Source organism: Mastigoproctus giganteus, chromosome 13, assembly GCF_048544385.1.
Source record: "Mastigoproctus giganteus isolate SK-2022 chromosome 13, ASM4854438v1, whole genome shotgun sequence".
Taxonomy (NCBI): Eukaryota; Metazoa; Arthropoda; class Arachnida; order Uropygi; family Thelyphonidae; genus Mastigoproctus; species Mastigoproctus giganteus.
Window position 1 is genome coordinate 84,518,620 of NC_143587.1, and position 18,502 is coordinate 84,537,121.

The 18,502-nt window shown below is 40.0% G+C and overlaps 1 protein-coding gene across 1 annotated transcript in view; it reads left to right on the plus strand.

Moving 5' to 3' along the window:
* Positions 1-18,502, plus strand: part of LOC150076228 (uncharacterized) — a 744,224-nt gene that overhangs the window by 285,341 nt on the left and 440,381 nt on the right. The window contains exons 18-19 of the mRNA XM_090387291.1: positions 306-388; positions 12,402-12,495. Of these exons, the coding sequence (XP_090243417.1) occupies positions 306-388; positions 12,402-12,495 (177 nt within the window). The remainder of the gene's footprint in view (positions 1-305; positions 389-12,401; positions 12,496-18,502) is intronic.

The window sequence follows — 18,502 nt, forward strand, 5'->3', positions numbered from 1 at the left end:
TAGATTTAAAGAAAGATTAGATAAATATTTGAATGAAGTAGATAAAATACAAAACTAGAGAAATATATATAAAAAATTGATTTTCAAGATTTTTTTATAACTTTTTTTTTGTTTTATAAATGGCAGATCATAGATGCATTGCTTCCGTGCATTATTCTGTCATTTTACTATTAATAATAATTGGAAACTACAGTTTACTTTAGGATTTTCACAACAACATATTTTTCTTGATAAATAATTATTTTTATAACTGATATTCTCCCTGTAAATTTTTTGTTTTGTCTTCCCCAAATTACATTTGATAGTGCAAGTCTAATGATGACCTTAAAAGTCAACTGCGAGATAAGAATTCTGTTTTAGAAGAGAATCAAAGATTAAATGAAATAAGGTAATTGTAGTTTTTACCTTTTTTAAATTTTTTTTTAAAATAATATTAATTGTACTTTATTACTGAATCTTTTTTATTTATAAAAAATTTAAATTATTGAAATTTTTCTATTAACATTTACTATAATGTAAATAGTATTCATAATGACAGCTTTTAAATTTGCAGTTGTAATTGTTATGTTTCAAAATCATTAATGTTTTATCTGATCAAGATATAATATTCTTTCTAAATATGAATTACCTCAACTGACTCATTTCTGGTAATTCCAATCAAATTTTGTCAGATAAGACTTCCCCTTAAAAAACCAATGCTGTGTCCGAACTATAACTGCAATCTTGTCTAGATGATCCTGCAATGCTTCTTTAACCAGTGACTCCATTATTTTCTATGGATAGATCCTATACACCCCAGGTTCCTTTCTTATGTTAACTTCAACAATTTCTACTCCACTTTGCTCTCAGTCATTACAAAATCACATAGCTCCGTGTTAGAGTTTAATAAGCTTCTGGCCTCCACTTCCCTAAAGAATTCCTCATGTGGGAATGTAGATCCAAAGTACTCATTCAGCTTGTCGTCTACCCGAGGAGGATCATCAACAGTAGAACATCAATTTCAAGTGTACCAATATGCTTCATCCCCTTCCTTCTAGTGTTTACATAAGTAAAGAAGTCTTTGCATTCTTTGCCAAAGTTTTCTCGTAATTTGCCTCCGCTTGCCTAATTTGCCTTCGCTTTTATGACTGGATTACAGACTACATTATATCTACCGTAGGCTTCTGTGTCACCTGATAATTTATATGCATCCCATGCATCACATTTATATGCATCACATTTTTCTCCTTCCACCCCCCTCGACGTGGGCACCTGTACGTGGTGAGGGGACCTCCTAGTGACGCTGCTGGACCTCCAGACTAGCATCACTGGGATCCAACGCCCACAGCCCAGGTTCCAGGCTTATATCAATGGAATCCGGCGTGTTTGCCGTGCGCTGCGACCCATGGAAATTCGGAAAGGGGGATCCTGGTGGTTGAGGGGCCCAGCTTCAATACACCACTTTGGCCCCTGCTTCGACAAAACGGGTGGTCCTGGAAGGCCCGGCTAGGATCAATCGGCTAGTAGGCTCGCCTGTGAGGGTCAACCGTGTCAATGCCACCTCCCTACCCTCATGGTCCGAGGGACAGGATTCAGGCTGGTGGCGGTGCGGGTATAGTGTCTGGGTAGCCCTGGCGTTCCACTCCCGAGCGCATTTATTGCATGCCGGGTAGTGGGCGTCCCTTTGGGCTCCGTGGTGGGTGGGGAGCCCGGGCACTGAACCATTTAAAAAACTATATGAATCCTGATAAACTTATTTCTTCAGGGGCCCCAACCCGGTCCCTAACTGAAAACATTGACACAGATACAGATAGCATTATTGCTAAAAAGAGGCAGCGAACCGAATTACCATCAGGGCCAGTCCCAAGGTTCTTAATCATGCATTCTACCAATGAGACACCGATTGGTAAAATGTCGCCCTTTTTTTATTCAAAAAGGGTTAGATGGGTTAGCAGGTTCACCCAAATCAGTTTAAAAGGCTTCGTTCTGGAGACCTTTTAATTGAAACTAAAAATGACAGGCAATCAGAACATCTACTCCGAACAACATCAATTGGAGGAATCCCTATAACAGTGACACCACACAGAACACTCAATTCATCGAGAGGTGTCATTTCGGAGTGGGACCTTCTCAACATAACCGAGGAGGAAATCTGCTCTGAATTAAAACCACAGGGAGTCATTGCCGTCAAGAGAATCACTGCGTGAAGGGATAGAAAAATTGTTAAAACCAGGAGCGTTATCCTGACTTTTAACTCTCCTAAACCTCCTGACGAGATTAAAGCTGGATACATCAACTGTTCAGTGCGTTCATACTTTCTGAACCCTTTACGGTGCTTTAAATGCCAGAAGTATGGACATTCTCAAATGGCCTGCCGTGGAGTCCTTGCATGCGCTCGATGCGGTGCAAAGGACCACGAAACAACAGCATGTTCAGCCGCAAAACCCACCTGTATTAACTGTGAAGGCGAACACCCGGCCTATTCACAAGCATGCCAGAGGTGGAAAGAAGAAAAAGAAATTCAACGGCTGAAGGCAGAGCTAAATATATCATACCAGGAGGCAAGGAAATCGGTCAAACCCCTGAATATCAACAAACTACCTACGCCCAGAAGATAGCAGGGAGATGTTCCGTCGGAACTCAGACGGACATGACCATTCCTCCAAAGGAGTCTTTCACTCCCATCGCGCGGTATCTCTTAAATTCTCAAAAACCTGCACAAAAGGACCAATCAGCTGTCACTCCTATATCGGTACCTCCTAATGCTCCACAAGTAACAAAGGTAATTATGAAAGAAAAGAATAAGAAAGGGGAAGTCTCCCCTAGTACCCAAGAAAAGATGGATATCGAGCAGAAGGAGGTACCCGAAGATTCAGTCTTGGAACTCTTTGCGGAGGAGAAAATGGACACGGGACAGCGTCCATTCTTCCCCAAAAAAGACAAATCCAAGACTGATAAAAGTAAGCCCTCAGCACCTAGGAAGCCGCCTGCTGGACCCACCAAGCCAAAATAATGGCTAAATTCCTACAATGGAATTGTCGTGGATTCCGGCGAAATATTGATGACATCAAGGCCCTCCTGCAAAAGCACGAGCCAGTTTGCTTTTGCTTGCAGGAAACATATTTAAAGGCAAATGATGATCCCACCATGCACAACATCACAGTTTTTCGAAAGGATAGAATTGCGGATGGCTCTGTACATGGGGGAGTGGCTATCCTTGTGGGTAACCAGACCCCAGTGCAGCCCTTGCTAATTACAACCAGCATAGAGGCTGTTGCAATTCGCCTTTCAGTGGGATTTTTATTAACTGTGTGTTCCATTTATTTGCCACCTGGGACTGACATCTCCCAGGCAGACCTTGATGATCTTCTAACGCAGCTGCCTACCCCTTTCTTACTTCTTGGGGATTTTAACGGACATAACACCCTGTGGGGTAGTGCTAACATCAACGGAAGGGGACGAGTCATAGAGCGTATGCTCAATGACAATGACCTTTCCCTTCTAAATACTGGAACAAACACCTTCTTCCACATGCCTACCCGTACTTTTTCTGCCATTGATCTCTCTATCTGCTCCCCTTCTCTACTCCCTTCACTCACTTGGGAAGTGGAGGAGAATCCATACGGAAGTGATCACTTCCCTGTGATAACCTCGTTATACAGTGGGAAACCATGTCTTCCCTTCAGGTTACCACGGTGGAAGATTGATCAGGCTGACTGGACTGCCTTCCAACATCAGGCAAATTTTGATCTTAGCACAGTCAGTCAAGAGCCTATCAATGATGCAGTTAAGTACATCACAGAAAATATTGTTGAAGCAGCTGCGAATGCTGTTCCAAAAACATCTGCCCGGTTTCCACCATTTCCCAAACCTTGGTGGAATTCACAATGCACAGCAGCAAAAAAGGCTCAAAACAAAGCGTGGGGGGATATTTCGCCGATATCCTACCACGACCAACCTTATAGCCTTTAAACGTGCACGAGCCAAAGCATGATATATCCGTCGTCAGAGTCAAAAGGAATCATGGATCCGTTTTTACATCATCTATTAACCAGGCTACCAATTCTAAGGTAGTCTGGGATAAAATCCGGAAAATGAAGGGAAAATATACATCCCACCCTTCTGCAATCCTAGATTATAATGGATGCGCTATTGCAGATCCAACTGTAATAGCCAATTCTCTTGGGGAAACATTCTCTAACATCTCTGCAACATCTCGTATTCCCCAGAGTTCCTGGTCCTGAAATATAAAATCGAAAAACAGGCACTTAACTTTAAATCTAAGAGCATTTATCCCTACAACGGGGATTTCACTATTCTGGAACTGAAAAGAGCCCTAGCTCTTTCCAAGGCAAGAGCCGTTGGACCAGATGGCATCCATTATGAAGTGATTAAAGATCTTTCATCAAAATCTATGGATTGTCTGCTCCTTCTGTATAACAGAATCTTTACTGAAGGGCAGTTTCCGGACTCCTGGCAAAAGGCAATCGTTCTTGCCTTTCCTAAGCCAGGAAAGGATCCAAAAGTCACTACCAATTATCATCCTATTGCTCTGACTAGCTGTCTGTGCAAAATCCTGGAGAGAATGGTTAATTCCCGTTTAATATGGTACTTAGAATCAAACGACCTTCTCTCCAAAATCCAGTGCGGCTTCCGAAGGAACCGGTCCACTTTGGACCATCTTATTAGACTGGAAACATCCATCCGGGATGCTTTCCTAAAACGCGAACACTTGGTGTCGGTGTTCTTTGACATGGAGAAAGCGTATGACACAACTTGGAGATTTGGCATCTTAAAAGATCTGCATAGCCTTGGCCTTAGGGGGCAACTCCCCATTTTTATTAAAAACTTTTTAGCCAATCGATCTTTCCATGTTCGTGTGGGATCCTCACTCTCTCGTTCCTTCAGTCAAGAGGAGGGAGTACCACAAGGATCAGTATTAAGTGTCACGCTTTTTGCCATCAAAGTAAATTCCATCACAGAACAACTTCCTCCAACTGTAAACAGTGCCCTCTATGTTGATGACTTTAGCATATTTTGTCAGTCATGCAACATGAGGGTTATTGAAAGACAACTGCAGAAAGCTATTGATCGCCTGAACTCCTGGGCTCTTACTAATGGCTTCAGGTTCTCGCCGGAGAAGACTGTTTGTGTACATTTTTGTCGTAAGCGTAATCTTCATCCCGAACCTGAATTAAAGCTCGGACAAAATGCAATTCCAGTCGCAGCGGACACAAAATTCTTGGGACTCGTATTCGATAAAAAGCTGACCTTTCTGGATCACATCCGTCAACTCCGCACAAAGTGCACAAGAGGGCTGAATATACTGCGCTCTCTTTCCTCAACATCTTGGGGTGCGGATCGGTGCACCCTACTACGCATCTATCGTGCACTTGTACGATCCAGACTAGATTACGGGTCCCTGGTATACAATTTGGCCAGAGACAGTGTACTTCGATGGCTGGATCCTGTCCATCATCAGGCTCTCCGTATTGCTATTGGAGCATTTCGAACATCTCCTGTCCAGAGCTTATACGTCGAAGCAAACGAACCACCGTTATCACTTCGACGTAAGCAGTTGTCTCTAAAGTACGCCTTAAAATTGAAATCCCTGCCAGACCATCCTACGTGGCCATTCGTTTTTGAGCCACGATGGGAAAGTTTGTACACCACCCGTAAGACTGCCAATCGTCCTTTTGGTATTCGTATCCAAGAGCTACTCAAAGAACTTAATATTAAGGTAGACAAGGTTGCCCAAACACCAAAGCAACCCCTTCCACCCTGGCATGCTCATATACCAACATGTGACTTGTCCCTTAGAAATTGGGGAAAGTCGGACACTCCATCGTCTGTCTACCTGCAGCTTTATTCAGCGCACCGAGCTGAACATTCTGACTTCGCGCCAGTTTATAGACGGTTCGAAGTCGGAATCATATGTGGGATCTGCGGCTGTCTTTACAGACAGCACTACATCGGAGCAGATTCCCTCTGAATGCAGTATATTTACTGCAGAGCTGCATGCTATAGAGTTAGCCTTGGATCACATTAGTGAATGCCAATACCAACGGTTCATTTTATATTCCGATTCTCTTAGTGTGTTACAGGCTTTAATATCTGTGAGGTATAATCCTCATCCAGTTCTGTCTAGTATTCAGCAGAAGATTCACTTCCTCCTTGGACGTGAATATGATATCCAGCAAGTAGACCTGATAGGAAGCGTCGCCATTTGGCCTGTCGGAACGAGGATCAGGCCATTTGTTCACTATCAATCAACCTCGAAACTTAAAGCGACTACTCAGATCCGACAAAAGTACTCCCACCGAAGTCCCAGCTGACTTGGCGAGTATAATTGCCTGCCAGAAAGGATGCCAGCACCAGAATCTTCCCACACCAACATACTGGAACAAACTCCGCCCAAGGTTGGTAATACCATCCTCCAACGCGAGAGAACCCGAGGTCGCCTCATCCCTGTCCTGATCTCTCATTATCGAGAGCCTCTACTTGTTCACAGCCGGGAAGCAAGGCTCCCTCCTGTGAGGATAAGCATTACAACCTCTCCTACCATCCGCATAATGTTCCAGAATATCAAGTCCTTAAGAAATAAACTTAATACACTGGAAGAGATTCTACTCTCAAACTCACTAGACATATTGTGCCTCGCTGAAACGTGGTTAGAGGTGAACCAGACAGATATCAGCTGCTCCATTCCTGCAGGCTTTCATGTACTGGCTGTCTCTTGCGATAACCGCAGAGGGGGTGGAGTTGCTATAATTTTCAATACGACAAAGTTCTCCATCATACACTCTGTCTCAAATATCTCTCAAGACGTGGAAGCCTTAATGATAACTCTGGAACATCAAGGTACCACTATAGACGTCGCATCCCTGTACCTTCCTCCAATGCCAACTATGATGGCCATTGATGCAGCCACTAACTGGTTAATAAATAATCTTCACCCAGCAGCCACTCACATCGTATGCGGGGACTTCAATCTTCCGCCATCTACCCAACACCTCAAAAGTCGTCTCACAGAATCTCTCCAATCAATCCAAATATTCCAAGTTAACTACCAGCCAACGAGAGACCGAAACCTACTGGACATAGTCTATTCCTCGGCAACATGCCAAGTCGAAGAAACCACAGCCGACATGTTTCAATCAGACCACCAACCAATCATATTTACAGCTCTTCTACCCAAAAAATATTTCAATACCCCCAAAACCAAATCTGTGAAAAAGGTCACCGCCCCAAAATTTCTGAATCCAGCACTCTGCATTGAAGCCGCATCCACAGTCCCATGGAACATCTTAGATGGATGTGAACTGAGCCTCGCAATCGATTTAATGACCAAATGGATCAATACCATAGCCCTTCACACCGCTACCAAGACAGTCACCATTACTCCGCGCTCCAGAGCATGGTGGACTCCCCAGCTCAACCAAAGTTTCCACTACAAACAATTACTACACGCCAAGTGGAAAGCTTCCGGCGATGTCCAAGACCGCATTTCATTCTCCAAAGCCAGGGCCGAATTCAACAGAAACAAATCAGCTTCAATTAAAAAGCACCTCGAAAGAACCCTAAAAAGGGGAAAACGATTCTACAAAACAAAGGCTAGTTCTTCCAGCAACATCGACCCAATTGACTGGCTCAACTACGTCGCCAGATTTTCTAATCAACCTCCAGCTGTACCTAATCGGCCACTCCTCAACCGCTCTCATCTCACTGATAGTCTCGCTACGATCCGAATTTCCAAGCAACAACTGATGCAGGCCATTAATACTCTCCCTCTCACAACAACCACTGGTGACGATGGCATCCCCCAGTTCATAATCAAATGTTTAAGTGTCTTCATCATCGACTCACTCCTCAACCTATACAACAGATGCCTCGAAGTTCATTTCTTTCCACCCCAGTGGAACAGGTACTCTGTCTGGCCCCTTCCTAAGCACCAATATTCGACGCTCCCAAGCCAACATAGGCCCATTGCTTGCGCCTCTGTATTGCTAAAAATTCTGGAGAAAGCATTGCTACCGTCTGTCACCCATCAAATTCTCCGTGACAGTCCTCAGCAAATACACTATGGGATATCAGTAAGGTCAACTATAACTAACCTTGTAACAACCACTCTGCACATCTTAGATGCCTTCGAACAAAGACAGGAATTGTCAGTTATATATCTTGACATCCATTCCGCTTTTGATGCCATCTGTATACCTAATCTCCTACGTCTCTTAGAAAACTACTTCAATTTTCGCGGCGATGTTCTCTGGTTCCTAGAATCTCTCCTATCGAAGAGGACCCTTGTTCTAAAGATCGGAACAAAGACCTTCACGCGCCACATAACTGCCGGTGTACCTCAAGGGGGGGTCCTGTCTGGCATTCTCTTCTCAGCAATCATGGTGCCATTTGTGACCAATAAGTGCAATTGGATCACATATGCTGACGATGTCAAGCTCCTTACTAAAATATCGCCATCCAACTCGGCAGCCGAAATCACTCAGCAAATCACTAGCAAACTGCAGGACATGGCTGACTACCTCAATACCTTCAACCTCCAAATCAACCCCCTAAAATCAGCACAAATAACTTACTCTCTAAAGGGCAGCCCAACAACGTTGGAGCCTGTGCTTAACGGCTCCTCAGTTCCAAGTGTTCAAACACACAAAGATCTGGGGGTCGTCTTCGACTCCAAACTGTCTTTCAACGATCACATAAACCTCATACAGTCGAGGCTGAACTCACTACGCTGGGTCGCCAAACAACAGCTGCTCCACACCACCGACCCACAACTGGTAAAAAGATACATCGTATCAATCCTTTACCCAACAATACTGTATGCTTCAGAGATATGGGCCTCGGCCGCCGAATCCAACATCAAAAGAATATTCTCTGCCGAATTCTGGCTTCTAAAATGGGCCAACAGCAAACTCCACCTTCCCCCAGCTCTCAGATCAACGCAGTTAGCAGAAGCTCTTCAACTACGCAGGCTCCGGTCCTACATCGCAGAAAGAAGGCTGCTGTTCACCATCAAGATGGCCACCGGTAAAATTACAGAGCCGAACCTCTGGGATCACTGCTCTTGGCGCATTCCTCCCCCTTATCTCCGGCCTTCAGCACAGCTGCTAGCAAACCGTAACCGGCTAGTACTAACCGACAGATTCCTGCCAAAGCAAATGCTGCCCTTACTGCAAGCCATCGACGGGGACCTCCAAGAAGTGGTCAATAATAAAAAATACAGGAAGGGTATCCTCGTCGAACTGAAAATGTAAAACTGTGCTTTGTTAATAATCTGATTTATCTTTTTTTCTCATGTGTATCTCTTTTGTAAATATGTTTTGTTAACCCCTGGCACCACCATGCCGTGACGGGACTAATTGTATGTCTATCATTGCTGCAATTAAAGATTCTATTCTATCCGCTTCTGCTGGATTCCCAGCCACATTGGGATTCAGCCAAAATGATTTGGCTGACGCCGCAGCCAAATCAGCAATTCCCAATAATAACCGCTGCCTGTCAGTCCCCTATACAGACTACAGGCAAATAATACACCAAAACATACACTCCCAATGGCAGGACTCGTGGAATAGACAGACTGGAAATAAACTATATTGTATAAAGCCTGTAATTGAACCGTGGCAGTCTAGTCTGCGCAGGAATCGTAAGGAGGAAGTTGTTCTTGCCCGGACCCACATAGGACACAGTCATTTAACTCATTCGTTTTTGCTGAGGGCTGATGACCCTCCTATGTGTGTGTCCTGTGGCACAATTTTAACTGTGAGACACATTTTAATTGATTGTCCAGATTTTAGTAATATCCGTTTTACTGCTTTTAATCATCTGACTGAGCCGTATACACTCAGTCAGATTTTATCCAACAATGACAATGTGTCTGCTCTTTTTAGATTTTTAAAATCAATAAATATTTTTACTCGTTTATAAAATTTACATTTTTCTTATACTTCTTGACATAGTGACCTAACTAATTAGGTCACTGAAAGTTTAAATTTTTTTATAAATGACATGGTCTTGGCGCATTATAGCCTTAGTAGCTAATGCGCCAATAAAACCAAAACAAAACAAATCTCCTTCCACTAGTCTCATTAGTTCATCTGACATCCATTTAGGCCTAAACCTTGAGCTGTATTGAAACTATTGAAAAACCAAAGAATGAGTTGATTGGTAGGAGACGATTTATGATTTAAAAAGTTAAAGGAAATATAAGATGCTAATCAGTCATCTTTATTTATGGATGAAGATATACTGGACTCATCAGTAAGTAATGGATGTGGTAGTATGGATGGATATAAGTTGCTACCAAGGCAAAAACTAACGTTTGAACTGTAATAAAGTTTTCTGCTTTTAGAATTTTTAAAATCATCTTTCAGTTTATTAATAACTTATATAATAATGGTGTAGATACACCATAGTTTACCCATAAATTAAACTACATGTATAGTGTGAAAGGCATCGTTTTTTAATTGTATTTCATATTGTGGCTACCTTCACAAGATACCAGGTATTGCACTGCTTCGAATAAGTAATGCTTCTCTAGTAGAGAAGACTACTGTTATATATTCTCAGTGGATACCGCCACCCAGGCAGCACCATTTCAAAGCTGTTGGCCTATCATCGGTGGGTGGGCAGCTACCCTGATAATGCAAACATGCCATCACAGTTGCAAAGTGGTTCCACAATATGAGAGATGCCAAATGAAATACAGAATGATACAATATTTGAAGATTAAATGCACAAGGCATAATATGATATGGGTTTAAATTAACTATATAACAACAGTGTAGATACACCATTACTTTGCAACTGTAATGGCATGTTTGCTATCACAGTTACGAAGGGTACCTGACCACCCACCGATGATAGGCCAACAGCTTTTAAATGGTGCCAACTGGGTGATGGTATTCACTGAGAATAAATAACAGTAGTCTTCTCTACTAGAGAAGCATTACTTATTCGAAGTAGTGCAATACCTGGTATCTCATTATGAAGATAGCCACAATATGAAATACAATTAAAAACGATGCCTTTCACACTATGCACATAGTTTAATTTATGGGTAAACTATGGTGTATCTACACCGTTATTATATAGTTAATTTAAACCCATATCATATTATGCCTTGTGCATTTAATCTTCAAATATTAATAACTTATTTACAATTGTTGTATGTTTTGGTGCAGATAGAAAATTGGATTGAGTTTTGTATAAAAGCTAATAATAGAAGAGACTATTGCCAAATTGTGATCTTAAATGTCTAGAGGAAAATTCACATTAGCTGTGTACTTTAAAAGGTTGTTTGTAAATAAAAGATGAAAACAGATGTATGGTTAGAGTCATCTGCTATTCTAATAGGTAAATTGTGTAAGATCAGCTAGAAGTTTAAAAATTATCACCAAGGAAAATTACTTCATTAATATGAAAGTTAGAATAGAGCAAGCCAAATTCCAAAGAAATTCAAAAAATTATTAAAAGAACTACTTCCTGTTTAAGAATAAATAGTAAAACTCATTTTTAACAAAACATTTTTTTTAAACTGAATTTGTGTTTGTGTGAGAGAGGAGAGAAGAGAAGAGAAGAGACGGCAATCTCTTACATAGAGGACCATACTGCATAATGTGATTTGGTCAAAATACATACAGATACCTTTTTAAATTTTCCCTAGGTTAAAAGCTTATTTTGTTTTGTCCAGTACAATTAGTTTAGAAAGATGGCAAATAATTCCATGACCACGTGTTTCACATAGAGGAAGAAAAAGATTTTTTTCCTTCCTCTCTGCAAAATTTAAGGTTTTATAAGAAAATAGGAAACACCAGTGGCCACAGTAATTTTCATATATTATTTAATATGTTCAGTTATTTTTTTTTGACACCCCAAACTTGAAAGATATTACCACGTATAGTACTTAGTACCATGTATTCGTTGTGGGTTTAGAAGAACGCAAGATACACTTTGACATTAGATTTGTATTTCTGCAGATTATAATTTTTGGGGGGATACTTGTGGAGGAAGGTTGTTTCAAAAAAAAAAAAAAAAAAAAGTAGAAGGGATAAATGAGGAAAGTGGTTTTATGAGTTTGGAGTTGGACAGTGAGTGGATGCTGACCAGTTTGTAAGAGAGTGCTAGAATTGCAGATCCCACAGAAGAACAGTTTCCATGGAAATATATATGTATAAAAGGCATGCAGCAGAAAATAAACCACTGAGTGCAGAGGTTTTGTAGGAGACAGGTCGTTAATTACCCTGACTACCCTCTCTTTTGAATGGAATCTAGATGCTTGATGGGGGGGGGTGTAAAACCCTGTGAGAACAATAACAGTTACTAAAATATTTATTTTATAAATAGATAAATTAATTTAATAGAGCATATTATTTATTCTGTGCTGATTGATCCTTATATTTTTTTAGGGAAACAAAAACTAAAGAATTAGAAGGAGAGCTGTGTAAGATGAGAGAAACTATATCAAGATTAGAATCTGAAAGGACAGAACTGTATGCAAAGGTAAAATAATTATGTGCACTGTATGATATTAAATAAGGACAGGTGATGGGTAAACAGTTCTGTTGTGCTTGTACCTTTTTAAAAGTAGCATAATAGAATCTCATTATGAGGTAAATAGGACTACAGCCAGCTAAAATTAATGCAGAATAATAAAATAAAAAGAGTGTATTTTGTAATTTTATTTATTAAAATTGATAAAAACTTTTGAACATGAATAAATGTATTAGTAAAAAACAAATAATTGCTGCGTGTGGTATTTTATTACAAGGCTTTTTCTTTAAAATAAGATATTGAAACAAAGTGCAACAATTTGTATATGTACACCACAAAAATACATTCTTTGCTTCTACTCTATCAGTGAGAACAAGTTACACAGTTAAAAGAGTGATTCAAAATCTTTACATCAATTGTTTGACAATTTTAATGATAAAACTTCATTTATATATTTTTGGTATGGTATTTTACAAATCCATGTTTAGTGGATTATATATAATCCATAGTGGATTATATATATCTATTTTTTTTTTCCATACCAGAAATAATTTCAAACAAATTTTTTTTAAATTTGTTTGAAATTAACAAAAACAGCATTTTTACTATTTGTGCAGAGAAAATTCAAATACAAGCATAAAAACAAAACACTGATTGTAATTTACCCTGTTTGAATGGAAGGTAATGTTGTTCAGAAAGAAGGAAGTTAACCCATTGGCTGTTTTGCAGAATTTTGTTGCATGAATGACCATAAACATTGATAAGAGCATTTTTTTTCTTGTGCGGGCATTGGGTACCTGTGTCAATCATTGACTTCCATAGCCTATACGAACTAATGTCCAACACATAGTCCATGTAGATATTGGTCTTGCTATTCCTACATTTTACTGGGTGGTTAGCTGGCCACTGTCTTGTATCATTCCTGTTATGAGATGAGACACAATACTCACTATGGAAGTCAACTACATGTGGCTATCCCATGTGGCTATGTGACCTTTAGCTGGTTGTTTGGCCACTGTTCAGCTAGTTATGGTAGACTTATGACAACACAGGAGCACTTGACCATGTTGGCTATTGTCAAGATACTAACATCTATACATCTTGCTCCCCACAATCATTCCATGTTTGAAGTTAGAAAGATCTTGACGCAGGCCCATTCTTCCTCTCAGACTCACAAAACTGATCACCACTACAAACAACAATTTGTATCAGCCATTCCTAACTCTGAGCCTTCACCAGCATCACAGACCATTGCATTCCTACACAAGAGGGTGTTAGTAATGCAAAGCTGACTCAGTGTGCATGTGTGTGTATGATAAATGTATGTGTATGGCACAACATATTAGTATGTGTTGATATTGATCCTAAATTTCTGCAGATCATAAATTTTTGAAAATATGAAGGAAGGCTGTCCCAAAGAACAGAAGTAGAGAGAATAAATGGGGAAGAGGAAAATTTATTTTGGTGAGAATGGAGTTGAATGAGTGTTGACTAGTAGAACCACGTGTTCAGACTGGTTTAAAACAAAGAGGAGGAAATCATTTCATGGCACTTGGAAATAGTGGGGTGGGGAGATGGAGGAGAGAGTTTGTAAGAGATGGATTATTATTTATCTTGACTATCCTCTTTGGATAGAGTCTAAGAGTTTAAGGGAGGGTTTTGGGAGCCTCACACCAAATTAGCATTAACATTAGTAGAGGCATATGATGCAAGAAAGCAAGCATATGCAGCATCAGCCTAAAAAAAAAAAACTACTCCCATTTCACCACCCCATTCATTCCAAATACCTGTCCAGCTCAGCCTTAAATTTATTTAGGCTATCAACTTCCACAACAAAGGATGGAAGTCTGTTCCACCAACCAACTACCTGCTGGCTAAAGGCAAATTTCCACACATCTATCCTACATCTGTCTTTCCTCAATTTGAATTTATGCCCTCTCAGGTGATTATTCTGAGCAAGAGGAAGAATTCCATCAGCATTGAGCATGCAAACCATTCAAGGCTTTAGACACCTCAATCAGATCACCTCGCAGGTGCCTAGTCTCCAGACACTGTCATTTGCAAAACTTAATCCTTTCTTCGTAAGAGCACCTCTTTGCTCCATTCACTAATCTTGTTGCCCTTCTCTGTACTCGTTCCAGCAGCTCTACATCCTTCTTAAAATAAGGCCTTCAGACCTGTATACAATACTCAAGATGTGGCTCGAACATTGCCTTATACAAGGGGATAATCACATCCTTATCCCTGCTAGAAAAATTCCTGTATATCATTGACAAGACACTATGAGCTACTCTTGCAGACCATCTGCACTGTTCAGAAAACTTCATATCTGCCTGCACAATTACCTCTAAGTCTTTTTCATTCTCTACTACTGTCAATATAGTACCAGAGAGTTGATACGTCACTCTGGGGTTACTGCTTCCCATATGTAGTACTTTACATTTGTCAATGTTAAACTTCATTTGCCACCTCTCAGCCCATCTGCTCAACTTTTCTAGATCCTGTTGCAGCAGTGTACTGTCATTAGTGTCCTTAACAACCCTTCCAACTTTCATATCGTCTGCAAACTTGGACATTAAGCTTGATATACCATCATCAATATCATTAATAAATACAGAAAACAACAATGGAACCAACGCTGAACCCTGAGGGACTCCACTAATAACATTAGTCCACGATGAGCAGTGTCCATTGATTACCACTCTCTGTCTTCTCCCACTCAACCATCCCTTTATCCATAGCAGCAATTTACCTCCAATGCCACTCTGCTCCAATTTTTCAGCAGTTTTCCATATGCAACAGTATCAAAAGCCTTTCTAAGATCCAAATATATGATATCAAAGTTATTCCCTGCATCCAGTTCCTTTGTGACCGTATCATAGTATCCAATCAAATTGGTCAGTCAAAACTTTCCCTTAACAAACCCATGCTGTGTCCGAGCTATAACTGAAGTCTTGTCTAGATGATCCTGCAGTGCTTCTTTAACCAGTGCCTCCATTAATTTTCCTGGAACAGAAGTTAAACTAACAGGTCTATAATTACTTGTGTCACCCTTTGATCCTTCTTTGTGAATTGGGGTCACATTTGCACATCTCCAGTCTGTGGTTACCTCCCCTGAGTCCAAAAAAGCTCCCATAATTATGTCTAAGGGTTTGCTTACTTCCTTGGCTGCCTCCTTTAATATAACTGGATAGATCCCATCCACCCCAGGTGCATTTTTTATGTTTATCTTCAACAATTTCTCCTCCACTTTCCACACAACTATCGTGCTATACGAGGACTGACTGTATATATATACACAGGCAGTTCTTGCTTTATGAGTTCCCGGGTTTACAAGTTTTTTTTTCCCGAGTATCAGGTATCAACAAAATTGAATATATGAACATTAATTGCAAAAATGAATGTTAAACATAAATACAGTAATACCCCGAAGTTACGCGATAGGTGGGTCCGACGAAAATCGCGTAAGTCGAATTCGCGTAAGTCGGGGTACAACTTTGCATATAAATACATATAAATTTTGCTTAATTGGGACCAAGGACTAACAAAAACACTAGTTTAGAAGAAAAATATTAATAAAATTGCAGTTCTTTATACATATTAATACAAAATATGTATTAAAAAAACAAATGACTTATGTTAAAAATTTATTTCGATGTCAATGGCTTCATAAAATCTAACAAATTCGTCTGACAACACAGCGCATTCTTTTTTTCAAGCAGAATTTTTTCGTAGCAAGCTAATAATTTTTTTATTCCTTGCTTTGTAGCTATAACGCGTTCTTCGTTGGAGTCTATGTTTTCTAAAATTTTTAAGCCCTTTACAATTGAGCCCTTTTCAATTTTCAACCTGTCAAGTTTGCAATTGTCATGTGCTTTTCGCCATTGCTTCATTTAGGCCTGTAGCACGTGCAATATCACATGGTCTTTCATTTCGCTCAAAGCGTTTCACAATTTCATATTTTTTTCTCTATCGACAGAGGCGGACTGGCCATAAGCCTTACCGGGGAAACCCCCGTGGGCCAGTGTGATTTTGGCCATAAACCATAGTATGAGGCCACTATAAATTTTCCCGGGTAAGAATTTTTGACCCAGTCTGCCTCTGTTTATCGATAATTGCTTTTCTTTTTCTCTCTGAATCTGCAGTGTCTTCACCAGGACGCTTCCTTTTCACACCTTTTAATTAAGTGTTTTACTCATTTTTAGGGAATAAAGCACAATTACAAAACGAGGAGGCACGCTTGATACGCATAAACAAAGCTGCATGCATGTAGCAACTGAATAAACAACACCATAAAGGCAGAGATACACTATTAACACATCACCTTTCTAGGGGTTACTACCATAAAACAATAAAAATCCAGTTGCGTTTCTGCTAGTGAAATCTGTTATAAACTGGTAGTAAACTCGATCTAATTGCATTTGCGATTATACCGATAGCTGGAATTGTGTTGGTTTTTACGTTATTATGGTGAAATGTGTTTCCCCTTCACTGATATAAAACACATAAAAGCAGCAAAGTTGAATTTTGTTCATCTTTCGCTCTCATTCTCCGCCGTCGCACCGTATATCGATAACATATGAAAAACGACCTTGAAGATAGTGGGCGGCAGCGTTGCCAAACGAAAAAATCAGGAACCGCGTAACTCCGAGTTCGCGTAAGTCAGGGTAGCGTAAGTCGGGGTATTACTGTACTGCATTCCAAATCACGTGCATAGCTATACAATACAGTGTACCCCGCTTTACAATATTAATCAGTTCCATAGACACCATCGTATCATTAAAATATCATAATGTGAACCCAACAGCACATTTTTGTTTTTTGGTAATTCGTTTCAAGATCTCGGAAGTTGAAATTTGTGCTGTATAACTAAGCTATTTTTCTCTCTTAAATGTCATTTTTAAGGTCACAAGCGTGACCTTAGGGCCATATAAAAGGTCGTGAGCACGGTTTGTAAATTGTATTAGTTACCAATTCAAATCATTAAAATGCACTACACTTTCATCATTATCATATGTTCCATTATAAGAATCAATTTTTAAATGCCTTTGTGATATTTTTCTAAAGCACATTTCTGGAGGTCACGACCATAAAACAATTTGCACTTTCTGGTTTATTGGGCTTTTCTGTTACTGCAAGCAGTTATAAACAGATAGTAAACTCGATCTTCTTGCATTTGCAAAAATACCAACAGCTGCAATTGTGTGGTTTTTACGTTATTATGGTGAAATGTGTTTCCCCTTTACTGAAATCTTCAATCGTATTAAAAACATAAATAAATTTTCAGAATATTATCTTCATTCCTTTTTTTTTAAGCTTTGTAAACTTGTTACTCCACCCAAATTGTGTTAGTTGAAAATTGTATGTGCCGTTAAAAAATGCTTATGCATACAATCATGAAATTTATAAGTAAAAGAGAAGATTATCTTGGAAACAAACTACTCTTGAAACATTTCTAAAGAAGACGACTCCTTGCACAACAGACCAACGAGTGCTGAGCCAATAATGAGTGATCAACGAGCGTGCATTTAGTTGATGATGATGATGAAGAATAATGGAAGCTTAAGGCTTACTTTAAAAAAAAAAAAAAAAACACTCGGGGGAATAAACGCTTATACACGCAGTAAGAGTAGTTATAAGTTACTATGGAAATTTACGGGCGAGACCATGATACACGAAATTGCAGTGAACATGTCAACTTAACAGAGGGGAGGTCAGTCAAAATTTCAGGGTATGCCGGGAAACATAGCGGATATATAAGGACGGGTTTCAGTAGCGTTGAGTTAGTGATAGAGTCGGGAAGAGTGATACAGGTGGTGTTAAAGGTGGAGTAGTGATAGAGGTGGAGTTAAAGGAGGAGATAGTTCTGGAGAGGTAGTCTTGTCTTAGTAAGTGTAGTCATGGAATTATTGGAGATAGAAGTTACTCGGGAAGCGGCGAGATTTTGCTGGATTTCGGAAAGGAGAATTTGCCAGCCAAAGGGAAAAGGTTATTTGGAGTCAACTAGGTTAAAAGC